The 25,034-nt window shown below is 30.7% G+C and overlaps 1 protein-coding gene across 1 annotated transcript in view; it reads left to right on the forward strand.

Moving 5' to 3' along the window:
* The window catches only part of LOC143042560 (uncharacterized), a 66,183-nt gene that overhangs the window by 23,541 nt on the left and 17,608 nt on the right, over nucleotides 1-25,034 (forward strand). The window contains exons 8-18 of the mRNA XM_076214941.1: nucleotides 1,947-2,183; nucleotides 3,447-3,523; nucleotides 4,373-4,402; nucleotides 5,971-6,081; nucleotides 6,843-6,957; nucleotides 7,826-7,945; nucleotides 10,951-11,148; nucleotides 12,062-12,094; nucleotides 16,618-17,416; nucleotides 17,832-17,897; nucleotides 21,578-21,690. Coding sequence (XP_076071056.1) covers nucleotides 1,947-2,183; nucleotides 3,447-3,523; nucleotides 4,373-4,402; nucleotides 5,971-6,081; nucleotides 6,843-6,957; nucleotides 7,826-7,945; nucleotides 10,951-11,148; nucleotides 12,062-12,094; nucleotides 16,618-17,416; nucleotides 17,832-17,897; nucleotides 21,578-21,690 — 1,899 coding nt within the window. The remainder of the gene's footprint in view (nucleotides 1-1,946; nucleotides 2,184-3,446; nucleotides 3,524-4,372; nucleotides 4,403-5,970; nucleotides 6,082-6,842; nucleotides 6,958-7,825; nucleotides 7,946-10,950; nucleotides 11,149-12,061; nucleotides 12,095-16,617; nucleotides 17,417-17,831; nucleotides 17,898-21,577; nucleotides 21,691-25,034) is intronic.

Raw genomic sequence — 25,034 nt, forward strand, 5'->3', positions numbered from 1 at the left:
AAGAAAAATAACATTGTAAACGTAACAAGGACTGTATAAAGAGAGATAACCCTTGTAGAAATAAACACACAAGAATTTTCATTGAAAATTAATGTTTATTTTTAACAAGTCTGTTTATTTTTTCTGGATTTTACATTATTGAAATACTTTGATATACTTATGTAATGGTCATTCTATATATTTGTTTTTTTAATTGTATATACATTATTTCATGTGATCCTTTTTTCAAATGAGTATCATATAAAAAAAAAATGCAGGTTTACTTAAAGAAATATGAAAATCCATGTATTTAAAATAAATGTGTATTTTTACTGCTTAAAAAAGAGACAATACTTCTGGTTATTGTAATAATAAGGATCTTTTCTCAAGTTTTAAATGTTTCCTATAGTTTCTTATGAAACCTTTTGGCTTTTTTCTATACCTTAATTAAATTTTTGCTCAATAACCTCTATTTCTTGATAAAAATGTGTAAGATACTTTCAGCTAAAATATTTTAAGATTTTTACTTCTGATTTTTTTCAATTTGCTGTATGTTTCCTCCCTTAAGCAGCCTCGTTCTGGTTTATGTATGTACATGTCCCAGGAGGACTGGTGTCAGGTCAATTACTGTTGATTGATGTTCATGGTTATTGGCATAGCTTATTTGTCAGATACAATTATGCAAATTAGGAATAATTTGTATAACAGACAGATTCATTGCAGTGTGAATGTAATGAGTGATTTTATTAACTATTTTTAGTCAGCATTTGATTTTTTAATGTCAGAGTCAGACACTAATTTTAAAAAAAATATTTTTTTTTAACTTTTTGCATTTTGTTTGACACTTTGTTTTTGGATCTGTTAAAAAAGTTTCTGAAATATTGGGATAAGGGTTTGACTATTTTTTTTTATATAACTGAGTTCTGTAACTGTTATGGCTCCCTTTAGGATTGAAATGATTTTTCTATAGATATATTCAACATTACAAAACATGTAGATTATGTATAAACGAAGAAAGTAAATAAGAAAATATTAATAGATATACACAAAACGTTCAATTATTTATCAACAGATGGAATGTTTACTGAATAAGAAAAATGTACTGAAACGTCGCCATGCGATGTCATCAAAACGTCATCTTTTTAAAATTAGCAAATATAATATGTTTCAAGTATCCATTTCTTAAAAAAAGAAGAGTAAGCATGGACAAATATCCAATTGTTCAAAACATTTGAAAAAAATAAACAAAAGCTCTGTTATTCGACTTTTGACGATGCTAATTTAAGCATGGATGCAATTTGGGTACTCCTCATTACAGAATCATTGATGGTTTGGAGGTTATTTCTGACCAATTTTTCTATGATTCCATATGAATTGAAAATCAAATTGGTGTACCAATATAATAAAGAAGGATACGGCTACAAAATAAACACAAAATGTAAATTTTTGTCTTGATCATAAAAAAACGTAGTTGAAAAAACTATCAAAATAGGTGCAATTTGGGTACCATCACGTTACATATGTAATATTAAAACTATTAATTTTTTTAATGAATTCTGTAATGAGATTGTTACAACTTTCATGACTTTAAGAATCTTACACTTTTACTGTCATTTTGTGTTTAAAAGAGTTATCCAAAACAAATATGAATATGAATCATCTTTATATCGAAAGTTATTTTCATTTCTAATAAATTCTAAAATTCTTAAAAAATGGAGTTTTAAATATATTTACTTGTTTATAAAACAAACAACTTAAATGTACTACAGACAGATTTAAATGTTGTGTAACCTGATATTCACAATACTAAAATTACCCTTTAATAGATTTAACAAAAATTATGCATCAATTTTGTATGGAAGGCAATGTTAATGTTTCTTGCAATCTTTAACACTAAAAAGTTTGTAACAAGTAAAATTACAGTTTTATACAGGCAAATATACCATGTTTTCTTTTCTTCATTTTAGGCTTTACTAGATACAAACAGAAAAAATGAAGACAACAGTCGAGACAAGTATTTGTCAGAGACAGCCATTAACCAGATCAGGATCCTGTTGGGAGACGTGGAGCGGAAAAGGGGGAGAAACTACTTTGATTCTGATCCTGTATCTAAACAAGTTCCAGGAATGCTGGTCCATACATTAGAAAGATGTTTACAAGAGTTGACTAGTGAGGCAGAAGACAGAAAACAGAAAGTTGATGATGTGAGATAATATGCAGTTTTTACAGCTATTTATTTACAAAATACATGACTGAAAGACCTACAGAAGTCAAATAATTTTTTAACCCAACCTACGATAGTAGTGGGGCCTTATGTTTTCTGGTCTGTGTGTCTGTTCAGTCGTCCATTCGTTCTTCTGTCCATTCGTTCATCTGTCCTGCTTAGGGTTAAAGTTTTTGGTCAAGGTGGTTTGTGATGAAGTTGAAGTCCAATCAACTTGAAACTTAATACACATTTTCTCTTTGTTATGATCTTTCTAAATTTGATGCCAAATTTTTACCCTAATTTCACGGTCCTCTGAACATAGAAAATGATGTTAGTGGGGCATCCTTGTACTGGGGACACATTCTTGTTTTCTCAATGTATGAAATAAACAAAATCAGATTATGGCCAGTTCATTTTCATTCATTCACTATTGTGTTAACTATTAGACTTGGAACCCTGATAAAGTTACACCTAGGTGCATTTCAACTCATTTTAGTGCTTTAGCTCTATTTGTTGAATTCTCATATGAACTAATTATCTGTTTCTATATCAATCAGACAGCTACTCAACAAACAAAAACTAACAGACTACTAGTAGGTGACCGACCACAGAATGCTTTTAGAAAATAAACAAGTGTCAATACAATATGTGAACCTCTAAATCACCATATGTACAGAAAAGTTATGGATGTATTAAACAGATACCATAAGCTTAGAAGATCTATCATAAAAACAAATTTCCCTCTAGGCTCTTTCATTTTAGTTTGTGTGCAAGGGTAGGACGAGAGGTTTTACTTTGAGACATTAGTCAATGGTCCTCTGTGGTTGTTTTTCAATATATGCAAATTTACTTCAAAAGTTGGTTGAGAGGATTTGAAAGTCTCTTCTTATCCTCTCACATCAATTTGAATAACACTCAAGTATGTCTAGGAAAGTAGGTCTCTCAGAAATTAACCCATTCCCACATATAGATATAATGGTTAACATTACAACTTCTACTGCATTTCTTTTATTTCAGACAATAAACAAAATACATTTTAGCCACACTTTTTATTCAAATTACTTTTTTGAATGCATATTACACCTAATTGTAAACTTCTCATGCATGATTAGTAGCTTTAAAATTTACTGAGTTGAATAATTCATTTGTGTTGAATAAGTGGAATTCTTTTCATGAAAAAAACATGTCTATGATGAATTTGTTGTTCAAAGAACTTTTTGAGGAGAAAAAGCAATAATCATGGAAATTTAATATTTTACAGTTGGAAAGTGAAGTGAAGTCCTTGAAACAGACAGTAAGCCAAGACAAAGAATCTTTAATTAAAGAACAACAAGAAAAGTAAGCATTCACAAGAGTTACTTCCCTTTAACTCAAATTATTTAAACAGAACTTCAATATGCAAACTAAGAAATATTGCCTACATAAAAAAATATTTTCAATTTAATGTATAGATTTCCAATATGTACAAATATAATCATAAAAAAATACAATCCCCTGTTTTCTTTCTGTTTTACTACTTTTGCATGATTTGAAATGTATTTATTGTAATTTTCAGTTTAAAAGTTCATAGAAAGAAGTGGTAATGACAAACATTACACACCAGCACACGTCATGTTTTAACAGATCATAAAACACATGCAAGAACATTGTCTAACACATAAATATATTGTCATACCTTGAGCTGCAGATCACTTTAATATGGTCAGTCACCAGTCATACTTTGATGTTAAATGTGAAACTACATGAGTTGTGTGTTTTTAATCTCTTTCTGAACTAAGTATGGACACTTTTCTTCCACAAAAAAATTGTCTCATCATTTATAATAAACTTTGTCTTGCACCATGTTTCAAGTAAATAAGGTGTGTTCTTCTAATGAATTGAGCTCACCTGACCCAAAGAATCATGGGAGTTTAAAAAATGACAGATTAATAATTTTCAAAATTAAATATGATTTTTTTTCCTTCAATTGCAAATTCATGAAATAAAAATTAGTGTATTGGTTTTGACTGTGATGACTGGGAAACCAGAATATTTTAATCTAACATTTTACAGTGTATGAAATGAACAAATCGAGTAAAAATTAACAAAAATTTTTAACATGAAAATTTAAAAAATAAATTGAGAAACAGAATGTTTATTTTGAAGAGAAAATTTTCTCAGATTTTAAAGTTGTGTTTGTTTCATTAGAGAACAGGAAGCATTAGGAATGTATCGCAAGTAAGTCATGGTTGTCATAACAACATAACTTTTATTGGAGCCTAATCAACATTGCTCATTAACCCAAGGACAAGGAGTGTACATTTAGTTTAAATATACCAAGAAATTATTTTCTTAAACAATTTAATCACTTTTAGAATGATTAGAATTGCAATTATTTTTATGCCCCACCTACGATAGTAGAGGGGCATTATGTTTTCTGGTCTGTGCCTCCGTTCGTTCGTTCGTTCGTTCGTCCGTTCGTTCGTTCGTCCGACTTCAGGTTAAAGTTTTTGGTCAAGGTAGTTTTTGATGAAGTTGAAGTCCAATCCACTTGAAACTTAGTACACATGTTCCCCATGATATGATCCTTCTAATTTTAATGCCAAATTATAGTTTTGACCCCAATTTCATGGTCAACTGAACATAGAAAATGAAAGTGCGAAGTTCAGGTTAAAGTTTTTGGTCAAGGTAGTTTTTGATGAAGTTAAAGTCACAACTACTTGAAACTTAGTACACATGTTCCCTATGATATGATCTTTCTAATTTTAATTCCAAATTAAAGTTTTGACCCCAATTTCACGGTCCACTGAACATGGAAAATTATAGTGCGAGTGGGGCATCCGTGTACTATGGACACATTCTTGTTATTTCCTGCATAAATTATCAAGAAAAAGTAATCTTGAAAGCAGACAATTATTCTAGAAAATATAAATTATTATTTTGTGGTTATCTCCCCTTTTCCATCTTTTTTATTGATGGTATATTTAAACTAATCGTATGGGAAGGAATGACGGATGAAATGTGATCTTGAATATTAAAACTTTTATGCTACTTCTAAAATAGCTTTTATTCAAAATTCAGGTGTTGTGTTTAAATACAGAAAAGTATGCAATTGTTAAGTTTAACAATAAGTGCAGAAAACTAATGAAAATATCATTGGAGTTTATTTATACATTTATAGTGTTTTATTTGATGAATATTTTTTGGTATATTTGTAACCAAAAAACAAAAATCAAATTTACCTAAATTTCTAATCAAAATTTTTTGATATGGTATATTATAATTCTTGTTTCAAACGGACAGGTTTGAAATTCTTCGTTTAATGTCAGTGAATAAGAAGTGTTATCTTATATTTGTATTTTGGTAGGATATGATAACATCCTCATTTGTAAATGGTAGCTATTAAATGACCAAAGAAAGGGTTTTGACAATAGCTTTAGGAATAATCAATGAGAGGGGGAATATGTAATAATTGAAGAGGGTTTGGAATATATAGATTTATGCTGTTTGTTTATATTGTCAGAGTAAAATTTTCTTTCAATTTGATGGGCTTGTGTTAGTTTGAAAATTGGATTGAATAATTGCAATGCAATTTTGATGTTTGTTCGTATAACACAATAGAAGTGTTATTGCTACGGTTGACATAAAGAGGGCATTGCCTCTGTCATCCATACTGTTTCTAGAACTTTTTGCAAAAGATTTTACATGTAAACTGATTTTCAACACATGGACTCTAAGTCAGATGGTCTTTAAATTTTGCAATATAAATTCATGATTTTGAATGGTAGGCATTGTTATATTTTCAGGATAACAAGCATGACAACAGAGCATGAAAAAGAACTGAAAACTGCATTAGAAAGGGCAAGTAACTCCAGAAAACAAACGACACAGTTACAGTCTCAGCTAGCCATGTTAGAGTAAGTTATCACAACTAAAATGTAATTACATGAAGGAATTGTATAGTAATATATCACGAACCATATAGGTACATTCTTTTGATACAGTAGATTATCACACATGACACAGTTTTTAAGGTGATACCTAACATTACAGGTAGATAACTCTGTAAAAATCAGCAAAACATTTTAATCAAGTGGTTTTGTAAAGGATATATTAAGCTTCCCAATGATCAAAATTAGTGTTTGTCAAACTGCTATATATATTATATAGCAGTTTGACAAACACTAATTTTAATATCCAATGAATTTTTTCCGAGGAAAGTGTGTGGTTCAAGGCTTTTGAAATTTTTATATTTTTGTTAAAAGGTCAAAGTAAATATTTTGTCAAAATTATATGAAAATCCAACTAGCCAAATTTTTTTTAGTCAAGGTGCTTACCCTTTAAGAATTAGATCTCTGCTTGCCCTTTAAGAATTAGATCTCTGCTTACCCTTTAAGAATTAGATCTCAGCTGGCACTTTTAGAATTAGATATCTGCTTGCCCTTTAAGAATTAGATCTCTGCTTGCCCTTTAAGAATTAGATCTCTGCTTGCCCTTTAAGAATTATAGAGTATGAGGAAAACAGTTATAATTAAGGGGGTTCAGATGTTGTTTGAATACTCACATGGAAAAAGGATGTTTTGGGTGAGTGACTTCCTGCAAAAAGTGAAACGGCATTCCATATTTTGAAGAAACCATTTATAAATATAATAAATGTAATATATAAATATATTTATAGGGGACAGTATGAGCAGCAGATTAAACTTAAAGATGAGACAATCACAGAATTAGAGAGTAAAGTTAAACTGCTCAAGGAAGAATATAATGAGAATAGGATCAAATGGACTGAAAAGGTATGTTAACAAATTATCAAATTTCATTTAGATGTTACCTGGGTGTTAAGAAAAAATATTTACTGGGGGAAAATGGAAGGCTCTTTCATTTGTCCTGTCATGCTTAAATTCAATATTTCCTCAGTTGTGTGGTTTTTTTTTTGTAACTGTTCCTTAGAAACAACCTCCTTTATATATTTTTGAAGTGATTTCTGGTCCCCCAACTTCAATGATATCTGTTGTCCTGATATTTATTGTAATGTTAAAAATTTGGAACAGCTATGCTTATCTCATGAACGTAACTAGTGATATGGGAATTCTTGTCTCATTTAGTTTGTCTGGAAACTCATTCATTTGTCACTCATGTTTCTAGATTTAGAATTATGATAAAAGACATCTTGGGGAGAATGGAATCACTTTAAACCAGTTGGTAGTCCATGACTCTTAAGAAGCAAATCATTCAATTTTTTTTTATCCAATTGATTTTTTATGCCCCACCTTTGATAGTAGAGGGGCATTATGTTTTCTGGTCTGTCAGTCCGTCCGTATGTCCGTTCGTCCGGCTTCAGGTTAAAGTTTTTGGTCAAGGTAGTTTTTGATGAAGTTGAAGTCCAATCAACTTGAAACTTAGTACACAGAGTCCTTATGATATGATCTTTCTAATTTTAATACCAAATAAGAGTTTTTACCCCAATTTCACGGTCCACTGAACATAGAAAATGATAGTGCGAATGGGACATCCGTGTACTGGGGACGCATTCTTGATAAGTCATCTGTAGTAACTCACAACTGTTGTCATATACTCTTATACTTGCCCTAATTAACCATTGACTGAATTGGGACATAACTTTTATAGATTTTCTTTTATATTGAAAATTTTGTTTTACAGAAAGATTCAGTTGATGAGACTTTGAACAGTGTACAAAGAGATTTACTGAAGACAAGATCTGAGAGGGATGAAGCAGTCAGGAAACAAGCTACGTTAGAGTCTAAATGTGAAGAGTTACAGGTATGACACACTTATAAACAGTCAGGAAACAAGCTACGTTAGAGTCTAAATGTGAAGAGTTACAGGTATGACACACTTATAAACAGTCAGGAAACAAGCTATGTTAGAGTCTAAATGTGAAGAGTAACAGGTATGACACACTTAAAAACAGTCCGGAAACAAGCTACATTAGAGTCTAAATGTGAAGAGTAACAGGTATGACACACTTAAAAACAGTCCGGAAATAAGCTACGTTAGAGTCTAAATGTGAAGAGTAACAGGTATGACACTTAAAAAGATGTCTTTTTTTGCTTCATTTTTTTCAAAAGTAACTATATTTTTACTATCAAGGTGAGGTTAGGTTTTTTATGCCCCACCTACGATAGTAGAGGGGCATTATGTTTTCTGGTCTGTGCGTCCGTTTGTCCGTCTGTTCGTTCGTTCGTTCGTTCGTTCGTCCGTCTGTCCCGCTTCAGGTTAAAGTTTTTGGTCAAGGTAGTTTTTGATGAAGTTGAAGTCCAATCAACTTGAAACTTAGTACACATGTTCCTTATGATATGATCTTTCTAATTTAAATGCCAAATTAGAGTTTTGACCCCAATTTTACGGTTGACTGATAGAAAATGATAGTGCAAATTTCAGGTTAAAGTTTTTGGCTTCAGGTTAAAGTTTTTGGTCAAGGTAGTTTTTGATGAAGTTGAAGTCCAATCAACTTGAAACTTAGTATACATGTGCCCTATGATATGATCTTTCTAATTTAAATGCCAAATTAGAGTTTTGACCCCAATTTTACGGTTCACTGAACATAGAAAATGATAGTGCAAATTTCAGGTTAAAGTTTTTGGCTTCAGGTTAAAGTTTTTGGTCAAGGTAGTTTTTGATGAAGTTGAAGTCCAATCAACTTGAAACTTAGTATACATGTGCCCTATGATATGATCTTTCTAATTTAAATGCCAAATTAGAGTTTTGACCCCAATTTTACGGTTCACTGAACATAGAAAATGATAGTGCAAATTTCAGGTTAAAGTTTTTGGTCAAGGTAGTTTTTGATGAAGTTGAAGTCCAATCAACTTGAAACTTAGTATACATGTGCCCTATGATATGATCTTTCTAATTTAAATGCCAAATTAGAGTTTTGACCCCAATTTTACGGTTCACTGAACATAGAAAATGATAGCGCAAATTTCAGGTTAAAGTTTTTGGTCAAGGTAGTTTTTGATAAAGTAGAAGTCCAATCAACTTGAAACTTAGTATACATGTTCCCTTTGATAAGATCATTCTAATTTTAATGCCAAATTAGAGAATTTATTCCAATTTCACAGTCCTTTAAACATAGAAAATGATAGTGTGAGTGGGGCATCCGTGTACTGTGGACACATTCTTGTTTGTCCAATATTTGGGCTCCTTGTTTTTATAGGACCGCAAAAAAAATTGGGGGAACGTATAATGGTTTGATGTATTCTGAAGACACATTTGGTTTCTGGACAATAACTTTAGTTTAAGTCAATGGATCTCTATGAAATCTGAGAAGAAGGTTTAATACTACAAAAAGAAGGTTGGGAATGAATTTGGGGATGATGGTCCAAACCGTTAAGGAATTAAGGGCCCAAAAGGGGCCAAAACAATCATTTTTCTCCTTTCAGGTTAATAATTAGTGTTTAAGTATTTCAATAGCTCTGAAATTGTACCACAATGATCAATACTACAAGTAGAAAGTTTGGATTTTTTTGGGGGGTTATGGGGCCAAAAGTTTAGAAATTAAGGACCAAAAAGGGCCAAAAACAAACATTTTTGTAGTTTCTGGACAATAACATGTGTGTAAGTTTATGAATCTCTTTGACATTGTACAACAAGGTTCCATATCACAAAAGGAAGGCTGGGATTGAGTTTGGGGTAATCGCCCAATTCATGCAGGAATTAGGGGCCAAAAACAAGCAATTTTCTAGTTTTGAGTCAATAACTTGTGTTTAAGAGTATGGATCTCTCTGAAATTGTACTTCAAGGTTCCTTACTACAAAGGAAATGTTGGGATTCAGTGTGGGGGTAATTGCTTCATGGGGGAGATTCAAAAGTATGGGGGTTCTATTTTTATTAAGGGGTTCTAATTTTTTTTTCAAATTTTCAAGAAAAATCTATAATTGCACAGCGCAATAGATTTGTAAGATCTTGACATTTTTTTTGTGTGTCAGAAACCTAAACCATGTCAAAAATTTGATCACAATTCAAATTTAGACAGTATCAAGCTTGAATATTGTGTCCAAATTTGCCCCAACTGTTCAGGGTTTAAAACATCTGAGGCCGTATCAGGCTGTGCTCATTGAAGCAATTTATTTTCTAACGATACAGGATAAAATATTTTGCCCCAAAAACACATGTTAATCTTTTTATATATAAACATAGAGGACTCTAGTCATATCTGGAAATGTTTCAAATTATCATTTTAATTATCCTTGTTGCAATGGAAACTCATGACAGATTTAAAACTGGAAATTATTAACAAGATACAATTTGTTGTGAATAGTAATTTTTGTTTTAATAGTTGAAACAGCCAACATACAAATATATATGTAAATCTATACACCTTTGTTAGGTTATTAAAAGAATTCCTTGTATACATTGTTAGCTTTACAAATAGGGTCTTTATTGTATAGTAACTCAATCACAAATGTTAAGACGAAATACAATACAAACACTTGACTTAAGCTTTTTTCCTATTCAAGCCTTTCAAGAACAAATCAAATATATTTGTTTACTAAAAAAAGTTATTCAAATGTATTACTTAATTATATTTACATAATTAGAAGTGGCCTTAACAACAACTTAATGTAAAGAATTTTCAATTTGTAATATAAAGTAGTATACACCACATATTTGTATACAGATTAGATTTAACCTTTGACTTATAAATTTGGAGATCAGTCTTCAAAAAATATCTTTTTCTTCTTGTAAAGATACCATGTCTAATCAAGTTGAATTCATTTGGTAATCACATGATTTTGATAATTTATATTTTTATATTCATAAAGAAAAATGTGACAAGAGCAAACACAGACTATGAATCAGAAAAGAAGAGAAATTCTGAGCTTCAACAGAAGGAGACTGAGCTTCGTGTCAGACAAACAGATTTAGAAAACAAACTTGACGACAAGCAGAAAGATGTGGATCGTTTGGATAAAATGTTAGAGCTTGTAAAACAAGAATGTAACACACAAGTAAATCAAAAGGTAGGATATATGTGTATACACTAATGTGGTGTATGTATTGGTGTAGGATATGTGTATATACACTAATGTGGTGTATGTATTGGTGTAGTATATTTGTGTATACATTAATGTGGAGTATGTACTGGTGTAGGATTGTGTGTTAAGGAGGTTATGGGTTAATATACTGTATGTGTGTTATTGGACATATAAAGGTCAGGGGTCATTTATTGCCTGAAAAAGTGTTTTGCATGTTATGCTATTGTGTGGTATGTTTTTAATGCTTTTTTCCTAGCAAAGAATAATGTCTTAAAACAAATTCAAACACTAAATCTGAGATAATTCAACTTGAACAAGAAATATATATATATATACACATACTTTTAAAGGAAATTTTATTAAGAAATGTAAAACAGCTAAAGTTTCAGAAATTCTATCTTTCGTAAATATGTGATAAAAATCCAAAAATAAAAGATGTTTTCCTGATTTTAGAACAAGTTTCAGTTATGTCACACCTCTGCCGCACTTTTTTTTTATCAATCACAGTTGTAATTATTGCCTTAAATTCGACTCTTTCATTATTGTAAGGTTAACTTTATTCTGCTTTCCAGGCCCCTTAATGCTAAAAAACTGCAAGGTCGTCAGTTTGATTTTAATATCTGCTTGTAGTCTATGCATGGGCCATTATCACTTATAATATTTTGCATGGTGTAGACTAAAACATGGCTTTTAATTCTCTGCATGATTACGTGTATCACTATTGAAGTGATGAAATTTGTTTCTGCATTAAGGGTCATTTATGTTTTAAGCTATATATGATTTTGTGTCAATGATCTTGAGTTCAGATTAGTTATCAATGATCTTGAGTTCAGATTAAAGGTTCAGCCTGTTTATTTGGTTTACATTTAAGGTATTAAACATTTTTTTTCAAACACAGCAACACACATGTATAGATTATGTAAATACAGTGGTGAGTTTTCCAAGATATTATTTTTTTCTTTTTTTATGATTAATAAGTTTTAATTATTAGTTGTTTTTGTTTACAGTTAAACATTTAACTTGTTTCAATACATTTCATGCTATATTAACTTCAAATTGTGTTTTTGATGTAAAATATTCCGTCTTCATCAAATCTGGTATCATCTTGAATCTGCATGAAATATTTCATGCTGCTGTATCATCAAACAACAATTCATCATCCAGCTATTTGGTCTAATGAACTAAATTCAATTAAAGAATGACTTATATTTTTTTCTGTCTATGAAGAAATAACATAAAAAATTTGGTGCACACTGAATAACGTGCGTAGCCGGTTATTTAACAGTGTGCACCACATTTTTATGTTATTTTGAATAGACAGAAAAAAATATTACAGTCATTTCTTATAATTTAATTCTAAATTTCATTTAAAGACGTAGAAAACCATGAAAAAACGTTGATAACATCTTGGTCACATGAGTCATGACTTAATTATGTCTATAGGCTGATAACAAAATAACGTCAGCCAATCAGAGGACGTGTTACATCCAAAATTAAATTATATAGAGATAAAGATAAAAGCTTTTTTAATGGTGGCTTATCATCTGACTCTAGGCCTTTATCTAAAATTAGCATGTTCAAAAACCTAAACAGGTTATATTTCAAGACATTATTTTAAACAAAAACTTATGTTTAAAGAGTTTCAATTCATGTGAGTAAATTATATAATGTTGAAAGTGAAATTCCTATAATCAATTTGAACAAAAAGTTTTCCTTGTTTTCAAAATTCCAATAGGGAACATAACAAAAAGTTTTAATAAAGTTTATGAATCAAGCATGCTTCCGCAAATCACCACATCCACATTTGAATCATGTTACAATCAATCACCCTTTAAACTTTTATTTGTGCAGTCTGATATTATCATGCATTTTAAAAATTCAAAAACAATTCATGTCATATTTTGAATTGTTTTGAAAGTAATGGTTTACCCATTAAATAAATGCTGACTTTATTTTAGGAGCCAATCCAAGATCCTCGTGTTTTTAAAACACTGGTATTTGTTTTGTTTATGCCACACAGTTTGAACATATATTGTACACAATGTTTTTCTTTCCTAGAATTTGTGCAAATATATTTATTAATTTTTAAAGTAATCAATAACTACCTTACTATCACTTCTTTTCTTCATCTACCATCTGTTTGTACTTGTTTGTCAACATTTTATAATTCAGGTCATACAAAATAGCTAAGTATTTTTAACAGCTACCACTTTTCCATCAAGTATGATATTTGTTCACTTTTGATTATTAAATTTTTTAAATTTTAACTATCTCAAGTGAATAAATACATGTACCACAATCAAATGTGTAGAATTTATATTGATGTTAAAGATATAATAATTATATTGGATATACAATTTTCTATGTTAGAATACACCTTATCGCTAATCCCGGCTGACCCGGCCGCTTGAACTTTTGAGGCATACAACAATCACTTTTCCATTGTGGCGTCAGATGTTTGCTTTATGACGTCAAAATTTTACGGGAACCTGTGTGATATCCAGTAATGGCGGACAAATAGGGATAAGGTGTATTGTTTCAGCAGTAAAGATTGCTTCAAGCAATTAAAACCCTTATAAAACTAGATAATTATGATTTCCAGATCTAGCTCTAGTTTTGTAGCAAAAAACAAAACAAAAGTGCATTGAGCACAACACTTTTTACATACAATCCATGTACAGTTCAAGACATATTCTCAAATGTATTTAAGTTTCAGTATGATGTGTATAATATCGATAAAGAGATGTGATATTATTGCCAATGAGACAACTATCCTCCATGACAAACATGTTAAGGATTATAGGTCACTGTTATGCCTTCAACCATCAGAAAATACATACTTCATAGCAAGCTAGAAAATGTCTAAATAAACAATATTACTTGAAAGTACATAGTTTTGGCATGATACAGTAATCTATCTATCAAAAAATATCAATGATGTCACTGTTGAATTTTTAATATTTAGAATTGGAGTTATTTCCTTTGTGCAATATACAATTGTTTGACAAAGGGAGATATCTCCAATCCAAAATACAATGCAGTGTTTTACTTTGAAGTTCCCTCTGCAAAATAACTGCAATCTTAACCCTTCATTGATCACAAACACTTTGATCCAGACTGACTTTTATCAGGGTCACTCTGAGCATATACATAAATAAATATTAATTTTAGTAAAAAAAAAGTCCAATTACCAGAAAGAGAGCAGGATTATTGTTAAGAAATTAGAAAAATATCTATTTAAAATTGATCAAAGCTTAGTTGTGGAAAAATTGAATGTTGATGAACTTGTCAAATAATGAAACAGGTCACTGCTCACTCTGTTGTCTTTTCTTTCTATCACATAACTGAATAATGAGTTGTATGTACCTTGTGCATTAATTTATGTTTGTTATTGCTTGGCTTGTTTGTTATATCAAGTACCTGTACAAGTGTTTTGTTATATCAAGTACCTGTACAAGTATTTTGACTTCTCACGGGGAGAGCTAATTCCGTTATAGGTAGTTCTGGTGTTGCCTTGACAGTCAAAAAGCGAGACATTAGTATGCTGTTTCCAGAAATGAGGGTGGCGTCAGAATTGTATTACTTTATCAGAAATTATTGTGTGCATTTATTATTGCCATTTTGTAATTTAAGACTAAAATGCAATTTTAATTTTTGCGATATTTAGAAATATCCTGTTTAATACATATAGAAAATTTAAAATGCAAGTTTAAATTATTACGATTATAACCATGTCACATTTTTCGCAATAATAAAAACTCACAATAATTTCCGAATTTACAGTGTTTTTGTGATTTGGTCAGATAATAAGGGCATTGGAACATCTCATTTCCATGGAGATTATTTTGCCCTGTACCTTTAGTTGTGGTTCATTGACTGAATGTTTTCTGGATTGAAGCTTATTTTTCAAGGATGTTATCCCATTATGAATTATAATATATTTATACAGGTGAAATATTAGCAATAATAGTACATGTTTGTTTGTCCCTCCAAGCATATGAATATGTTAAACCCCTAATATAAAATGTTTTCACTCAATAAATGTGGAGTTTCAGGAAGCATCAATTGGCAGTGCCAGCTTTTTAAATCATTAAGTATTTAATAAATATTGCTTATGTAACTCAGCTTTCTTTGGTGGACTTTACACTAGATATACCCAAGTTTTACATCAACAAAACCCATACTGTAAAGTCAGCTTTTTAAAAATAGCCCCAACCTGACAAAATGTGAAACAATTGAAATGCAAAAACAATAAATTAAAAACAAATATAACAGTCCATTGTCCTGGACATGCTAAATAATATGTATTACATTGTATCTGTTTTAAATAAAAAGAATAACATGAATAAGATTGATTGAGAATGTTTGTCATGAGAAAAACTTTCAATAAAATATATCATTTTTCTGTCATTTCATTTCAATAATACAATATTAATGAACGGACATACTTCTGTACAGAAATTAAATAGGTATTTAATCTATGCTTAAGCAAAGCTCTAATTCAGTCTTAAGCTTTGTGATTTAGTCCCTTTAAATGAAAGATTTATTCAAGATTAGAACTTATATTTTTATTATTGTTTACAAATGTTAATATTTGGGTCACTAATTTGATAAGAAATGTTGTTTGTAAATTAACTTTTAAACAAAACGATGCTGTAATTGATTGGGACAATAATATACATACCGTTAAATATATTTTATGCCGCATGTTGTATAGGTCTTATGTTAGATAAATCATCTAGCTATGTCTTGGTTTTCTGACGTTGATGAGGAGTATGAGGTAATATTATAAATTTGATTTTAATTTTTTTGAAGCTCAAAGATATATGTGTTACTTTTAAACTTATTTTAACATTGAAGTTTAGTTTTTATCAATGTTTATTATCATATAAAAGTGGGAAAACAGGCAAGAACTTGTCAGATAAAAAGAACAACTGAAGTAATTATCATTAATTTATTATTTTTGATGGAAACTAGAGTACTGTATATAATTTCACTTGACATTTTGTTGCCATAGATCTCTTAAAGTTTATTGTTATTTTTACTTTTACTTCTGCTGAAATGTTATAATGTAGTGATGTTTTAGTGTAGAATTGTATGTGTGGCCATATCCAAATTGCTAAAATGGGTTTCTTTTGAAATTCATAAAAATATGCTGTGTCACATGCATTGCCTTTTCCATGAATAAACAAAAGAAGGTGTTATCATGTAGCTGAATTTTAAGTATAATCAGTAAAATAGTAATATTTAAAAAGAAATTAAAGACATAGAGAACTGTATTTTCTTTTGATGCATTTCGATACTCATAAACGTACTTCATTAAATGATTGCATTGTCATGATGCTTATTGCTTACTTGTTTAAAGAGTAATAATTTTAGACTTGCATTCAATTCAGTATATTTTTTGTTTGACTGAAATTTAGCAGAGAATCTTATTTGGTTTACATTTTGCAGATTAATTTTGCCGAGCGACAAGAGCGAGAAAGACACTTTGACCAGATTAGTAACTTAACGTCACAGTTGAGTAGCATAACTGAAAAATGTAATAGACTGAGTTTGGAATTGGAGTTAAATCGCTCGGAAAATAACAACCTCAAAAAGGAGTATCATGAAACAAGTGATAAATATGAGTCATTAAAGATTCAGTTTGATTCAATACAAGCTGAAAAATGTCATGTGACTAACATGCTTGATGATAAAAAGTCGGATATTGAAAGAGTTATACAGGAAAAAGATTATTACATGAACTTACTGGAACAAAGGAATGAAGAACTGGCACAAGTGAAGTCGCAGAAAGAGAGACTTAATATACAAATAGATGAAAAAGAACGAAACGTAGAAATATTGCAGAAGCAATCTAATAACTTTACTAATATGATAGAAAGTACATCAAAAACAACAGAGTCTTTACGTGACGAGAAGGAAAACTTACTGGTCATGGTGCAAGAGAGGACAAAAGCTCTGGAAGAATTAAAATTATCACGGGACACTATGTCAAAGAAAATGAAAATACGGGAAAAAAGGATTAAAGAGTTAGAAGAAGATAAGCAACATAACATGGAAGAATTACAAATACGAAGAGAAGAAACAAATATAGTTCAGCATGAAAAAGACAATTTGTATCGGGAACTTAAAGAAAGTCGATTTGAAGTGGCAACAGTAACTGAGGAAAAAGACAAAATAAAAGATATTTATGAAAAACAGAAGGCTGATCGTGAAAGAGAAATAAGTAGAATGCAATCACGGATTAAAGGTTAGAATTCATATAACAAGGAGAATTACATAAAAAATAACACCAAGTAAGCAATCAAGTATGGTAAGAGTTAGGCTTATTTGACAGTAAGTGGTCATGTTATTATTGTAAGGTATACACACTTTTATATTTTAAGTTTGAAAACCCACCATCGATATTCAAGATGAAGAACAGAAAAAAAAAGCTGCTGTGTAAAATATTGCTTTTTTCTCTAGGATTTCATTTGACATTTATTGTTTGCATATGTTAAACCATTGCACTATTTGCAATACGGTGATATTTTTGTGTATATCAATTTTGAGAAAGTTTTAACCAGTGGCCATCAATTACTTTTGTATTTTTCATGTATTTATTTAGATTATAACTTGTTGAGTATTAATGACATTTGATAACAATTCATCTGTTTATGTTTTAGCTGCTGAACAAGAAGTCAAACTAGCCCAGAAAACAATGCGAACCAGAGACTCTGCAGACCACCAGGGTAAGGCATCATATGAGGGCTTTATTATGACCGATAGTTATGTTACTGTTCATTTAAAGTAACAAATATTATTAATTATACCCAGTCTGATTAAAATTAAACCTCTCAGCGGTCTTATTTTTGAAACTGAAGGTGTGATTTTAATCAGACTGAATTTAATACCCCCACTTTTTGAAACTTGTGGTACAAAGTGATAAGGGAGTCCATTTGATCATTAGTTCTTCTATCCTACATGTTAGTATACTACTGCTTCTCAACTACATGACTAACGTGAGGGTACCCAAATTGCACCTATTTTGACAGTTTTTTTAACCTACATTTATATATGCTTCACACAAAAGTTTTCAGTATGTGTTTATTTTGTAGATGTATCATTATTTACTATATGGTTTCACCAATTTAATTTTGAATTCATTTGAAATCATAGAAAAATTGGTCTGAACTAACCTCCAAACCATCAATGATTCTGTAATGAGGAGTACCCAAATTGCATCCATGCTTAAATTCGCATCGTCAATAGTCTGAAAACCGAGCTTTTGTTTAATTTCTTAAAATATTCTGAACAATTGGATATAAGTCCATGCTTACTCTTCATTTTTTACGAAATGGATACTTGGAACATATTGTATTCGCTGATTTTAAAAAGATGACGTTTTGATGACGTCGCATGGCGACGTTTCCGTACATTTTGCTAATTCAAACTTTGTGAATTTTTTTTACATTTTATGACATTGAGAACCTCTTTGTGTTATTTTTAATCTTTCTTACTTTTAGACTTTCCTTTTACAAATTATGAACATTGCCATTGCATACTCTTGGGGTAGCCATTTTGTATGAGCAGACACCTTATTACTAGAACACAACAAACAAAGTTTTTATGTTGGAATTATCATATGCTAAATACAGTCAGGGGAACATCTTGTACAAGAATTCTTTATTTACCGTACTCAAATAATTAAAAAAAAAAAAGACCAGTACCTTTATAAGTTAATTATAATGTTTGAATAATCTCCTCTTAATTTTCTAAAAAAATTCACTTGTATAAGTGAATTTATTTTACAATCCCACAAAAGTTCTCAAGTTTTGAGATGAAAAAACATGCCTTTAATGGTTTTTCCCTGGTTAACTCAAAATTTTTTGTTAGATTTCAATGTTTCATCTCATTAATTCAACAAAGAAACTGATTGCGCAAAGATCTTAAGTTCTTAAGTATTTGCACTCAGTCCTTCAAAAATATCTCCTTGGGGGCTTGTAAATGAGCAGTGTTTTGAAGATAACAGACAAATTAGATTTTCATTGTCCATGAAATTACACTTAATTAAATGATTATAAAGACATTTGCAAATGGCAGACAGTTTAAAAATTCTTTTAGAGCACAGAAATCCTAAGAATTTTAGATAAGAAGATAGGATGACTTTTTCACTTAAATAAGGAGAAAAATCTGAATGTTTGAGGGACATTACTAAGCCAAATTTTTTTATGCCCCATTAATGGGCATTATGTTTTCTGGTCTGTGCGTCAGTTTGTTCGTCCCTTCGTTCGTTCATCCGTTCTTCCCACTTCAGGATAAAGTTTTGGTTGAGGTAGTTTTTATGCCCCACCTACGATAGTAGAGGGGCATTATGTTTTCTGGTCTGTGCGTCCGTCTGTCTGTTCGTCCGTCCGTCTGTTCGTTCGTCCGTCCGTCTGTCCCGCTTCAGGTTAAAGTTTTTGGTCAAGGTAGTTTTTGATGAAGTTTAAGTCCAATCGACTTGAAACTTAGTATACATGTGCCCTATGATATGATCTTTCTAATTTAAATGCCAAATTAGAGTTTTGACCCCAATTTTACGGTTCACTGAATATAGAAAATGATAGTGCAAATTTCAGGTTAAAGTTTTTGGCTTCAGGTTAAAGTTTTTGGTCAAGGTAGTTTTTGATGAAGTTGAAGTCCAATCAACTTGAAACTTAGTATACATGTGCCCTATGATATGATCTTTCTAATTTAAATGCCAAATTAGAGTTTTGACCCCAATTTTACGGTTCACTGAACATAGAAAATGATAGTGCAAATTTCAGGTTAAAGTTTTTGGCTTCAGGTTAAAGTTTTTGGTCAAGGTAGTTTTTGATGAAGTTGAAGTCCAATCAACTTGAAACTTAGTATACATGTGCCCTATGATATGATCTTTCTAATTTAAATGCCAAATTAGAGTTTTGACCCCAATTTTACGGTTCACTGAACATAGAAAATGATAGTGCAAATTTCAGGTTAAAGTTTTTGGCTTCAGGTTAAAGTTTTTGGTCAAGGTAGTTTTTGATGAAGTTGAAGTCCAATCAACTTGAAACTTAGTATACATGTGCCCTATGATATGATCTTTCTAATTTAAATGCCAAATTAGAGTTTTGACCCCAATTTTACGGTTCACTGAACATAGAAAATGATAGTGCAAATTTCAGGTTAAAGTTTTTGGCTTCAGGTTAAAGTTTTTGGTCAAGGTAGTTTTTGATGAAGTTGAAGTCCAATCAACTTGAAACTTAGTATACATGTGCCCTATGATATGATCTTTCTAATTTAAATGCCAAATTAGAGTTTTGACCCCAATTTTACGGTTCACTGAACATAGAAAATGATAGTGCAAATTTCAGGTTAAAGTTTTTGGCTTCAGGTTAAAGTTTTTGGTCAAGGTAGTTTTTGATGAAGTTGAAGTCCAATCAACTTGAAACTTAGTATACATGTGCCCTATGATATGATCTTTCTAATTTAAATGCCAAATTAGAGTTTTGACCCCAATTTTACGGTTCACTGAACATAGAAAATGATAGTGCAAATTTCAGGTTAAAGTTTTTGGTCAAGGTAGTTTTTGATAAAGTAGAAGTCCAATCAACTTGAAACTTAGTATACATGTTCCCTTTGATAAGATCATTCTAATTTTAATGCCAAATTAGAGAATTTATTCCAATTTCACAGTCCTTTAAACATAGAAAATGATAGTGCGAGTGGGGCATCCGTTTACTGTGGACACATTCTTGTTGATAATGTTAAAGTCCAATCAACTTGAAACTTATGATATGATCTTTCTAATTTTAATGCCAAATTAGAGTTTTAACACCATTTTCACGGTACACTTGACATAGAAAATGATAATGCGGATGGGGCATCCATGTACTAGGGACACATTATTGTTTTATTTGCATTAGAGTTTAATTTTTATGGCAAAAATATAATTTGACCTCATCCAAACAATAGATAAGGAAGTGAAAGGAATAATAGTATTGTACCGTCAAAATTTAAACTGCAAGTTTTCATTTTTGGGAAATCTTTCCTGATGTAATTTTCCCAATTATAAAAATATCTATAAAAAAAATTCTGATTTTCAGTATATTTCAAATTGCTTTAGAATATATGTCATTGAAATAACATCATGAGCTTCTCTCTTTAAATTTTTAGAAAAATCAGCTAATATAGGAAACATTAAAGTATTGTGGCCTTATTATCATATAGCATAAATGTCCTCAAAAGTAATTTTTTGGCCAGTGTTACTGTTAAACAAAATTTGGGAAACAGTTGGGTATTGAATTATTACTTACTAGCTATATATAGATATTAGAAATCAAACATTGAAAAATGTGCATATTTTTGCATTTGATGGCTGCATTACCCATAACAAATATTGGTTAAGTTTTGATTTTGTATATTTCAGCGGTAAAGGTTGCAGATAAAATGCAGAAAGAAGTAACGCTGAAAAGGAGTGAAATTGATTCATTGAAAACAAAGGTTCGGTGGTTAGAAGACAAATTAGACTCTCTAACAAGGGTATGTAACCATGGTAACAGTACATAAACACCACTGTTAAGAAAAAGTGTTGCACATGTATGCTCAATGTAGACAAGACTTTTAGAATATTTACCTTTGTCTTTATAGTGGTCAGAACTTTGAAAGAACATCACTTTCTTAAAGCAGTCAAAATTTCAGATATTGGGTTTTTTTCTGACTCATTTTACCCAATAATGTTCCTTTTTCTTCCCAAAATACCACATCAGTGAATTTTTACAATACTCAAGACCATTTTTCATTTGTTTTACTTCATTTCTGCAATCAGTGCTGATCACAGTTTTACACCTGTCAGAAATTCAGGTAAGCACCAACTAGTGGTGCATGGATTCTTTAACAACAACAAAAAATGTCAGGTCTTGCTCCAGTTTATATAATTTTGTACTGTTAAATTCATATATTCACTTGAAATTCAAAAATAATTTTTGTGACTGTTGATCTGGACAAATGTGCGAAATTTATCCAGATTGTTAATAAGTTTTTTTTTACTTTGAGCAAAAGTTTTTCAAATATATTTCAAATATCATAAAAATTGTGATCATAGTATTTTATATTTATTTTTGCATTTAACCTGAAGTTGTTGTCAATTTTACATGAAAATTTGATTGAAAGGTAAATTCATTTATTCATATTTATAATTTGTTTACTATTTTCCTTGGTTTGGGGCATAGTTTTCCATACCAGAGTTATAATTAATTAGATTTTTATTTTTTTATTGTAAAAGCATGTTGTAACATCTTGTCAAATATATATACACATTTCAAGGTCAGTTTATTTTTGTTATAAAATTGAGAAAGGAAATGGTGAATATGTCAAAGCGACAACCACCCGACCATAGAGCAAACAACAGCCGAAGGCAACCAATGGGTCTTCAATGTAGCGAGAATTCCCGCACCCGTAGGTGTCCTTCAGCTGGCCCCTAAAATATGCATAATAGTACAGTGATAATGGACGTCATACTAAACTCCGAATTATACACAAGAAACTAAAATTTAAAATCATACAAGACTAACAAAGGCCAGAGGCTCCTGACTTGGGACAGGCGCAAAATTGCGGCGGGGTTAAACATGTTTATGAGATCTCAACCCTCCCCCTATACCTCTAGCCAATGTAGAAAAGTAAAAGAATAACAATACGCACATTAAAATTCAGTTCAAGAGAAGTCCGAGTCTGATGTCAAAAGATGTAACAAAAGAAAATAAATAAAATGACAATAATACATAAATAACAACAGACTACTAGCAGTTAACTGACATGCCAGCTCCAGACCTCAATTAAACTGATTGAAAGATTATGTCTTCATCATATGAATATCAGGTACAATCCCTCCCGTTAGGGGTTTAGTATCATACTATCATAAAATATATGAGAAGAATATAACCCGTGTCATGCCAACAACTGTTTTTTTAGAAATAAATGTGTTTAGTTCCGATGCAAAGACCCTATCAGTGAATCAATGTTAAGGCCAAAATATGCAATCTTTAATGACCTGACAACAGTATCGTAACTATATCCCCTTTTAATAAGTCTATTTAAAGGTTTTGTTAGTTTCTGAGGAGAATACTGACATTTTTGTGCTTTATAAAGAATATTTCCATAAAATTTTGGATGTGAAATACCTGAACGTATAAGATGTCTGCATGTTGAGTTATATTTACGAATTATTTCCTTATACCGGTGATAAAATTTAGTAAATGTTTTGACCAGTTTGTGATATCGAAAACCCTGGTGTAATAATTTTTCAGTAATACATAAATTTCTCTCGCTAAAATCTAATACATTGTTACATACACGAGCGAATCGTACAAGTTGAGATATATAAACACCATAAGATGGTGACAAGGGAACGTCACCATCTAAAAATGGATAATTAACAATAGGAAATGAAAAATCATCTCTTTTATCATAAATTTTTGTATTAAGCTTCCCGTTTATGATATAGATATCAAGATCGAGGAAAGGGCAGTGGTCATTGTTATCATTAGCTTTATTTAAAGTAAGTTCTACAGGATAAATTTCTTTAGTATACATACTGAAGTCGTCATTATTTAGAGCCAATATATCATCCAAATATCTAAAAGTATTGTTAAATTTTTGTATCAAATGTTGTTTTGATGGGTCTTTGCTAATTTTAGTCATAAATTGTAACTCATAACAATACAAAAACAGGTCCGCAATAAGTGGTGCACAGTTAGTCCCCATTGGAATTCCAATAACTTGACGATATACGGAATCTCCAAAGCGAACAAAAATGTTATCAAGTAAAAATTCAAGTGCATAAATAGTATCAAAGCATGTCCAATTGACATAGTTCTTTTGTTTATTGCTACTAAAAAATGATCTAAAAGAGTTTGAACATATGTACTCGCATTCCGACTTTTTAAATGCCCAGTTAATTAGGGATGTGAATTTTTTCTTAATAAGAATATGAGGCAAAGTGGTATATAGGGTAGAAAAATCAAAACTTTGAACAGATTCAAAATCACCAATATATGCATGCAATTTATCAAGTACTTCCAACGAGTTTTTGACACTCCAAAAGTAATTAATTCCACTATTTTCAAAGGCCTTATTTGAACAATTTATTATCAGGTTTTTTATTGTACCAAGTGTACTAGTAAGTAAAACAGACAATTTAGTAGTTGAACAATGGCTGGAAGATGAAATAAATCTATATTTGTAAGGTTTTTTGTGCAGCTTCGGAAGCCAGTACATAGTTGGGACTTTCATTGTGTTTGGTTCTGCTTGTAAAGAAGTAGCTAAAAGTTTATGTTTGTTACAGATGTCGTTTTCTGAAAATGAAGTCAGTTGGAATGTTGGTGAATTCGTGATTTCCTTTTGCAGAACTTCTATATAAAATTTACGTCAAACAATAATGATATTATTCGCAGCTTTATCAGCCGGGACAAAAACAAATTCCTTGGCTAGTTCTGTTAGTTTATTTTTGATACGCGAAATAGGGTTTTTATAGTTTTTGTTGAGGGTAAAATGTTCTTTAAAATGTTGTATTCGAATATCAACTATCTTCATTACTGAATTAAAAAAAGAGTCCAAAGATTTTTTGTCAGCTTTTTCCCGTTTTACCCATTTCAAACAGTAGGCGCGGAGTGAGTCGTTGATGATATTACGACACTCATTCCAGTTAATAGTTGACGGGGGACGATATTTAGGTCCTTTACTGAGGAATGATTTTAACTCTCGGTCGCGAACGATGTTAAGGTCTCCTGTTATAACATGGGAAATTGGTCCACATAACATATAATATAAATTCATATTATGATATATTTCTGAATATATCATAATATTATGATATATTTCTGAATGAT

Source organism: Mytilus galloprovincialis, chromosome 8 (genome assembly GCF_965363235.1).
Source record: "Mytilus galloprovincialis chromosome 8, xbMytGall1.hap1.1, whole genome shotgun sequence".
Lineage (NCBI taxonomy): Eukaryota > Metazoa > Mollusca > Bivalvia > Mytilida > Mytilidae > Mytilus > Mytilus galloprovincialis.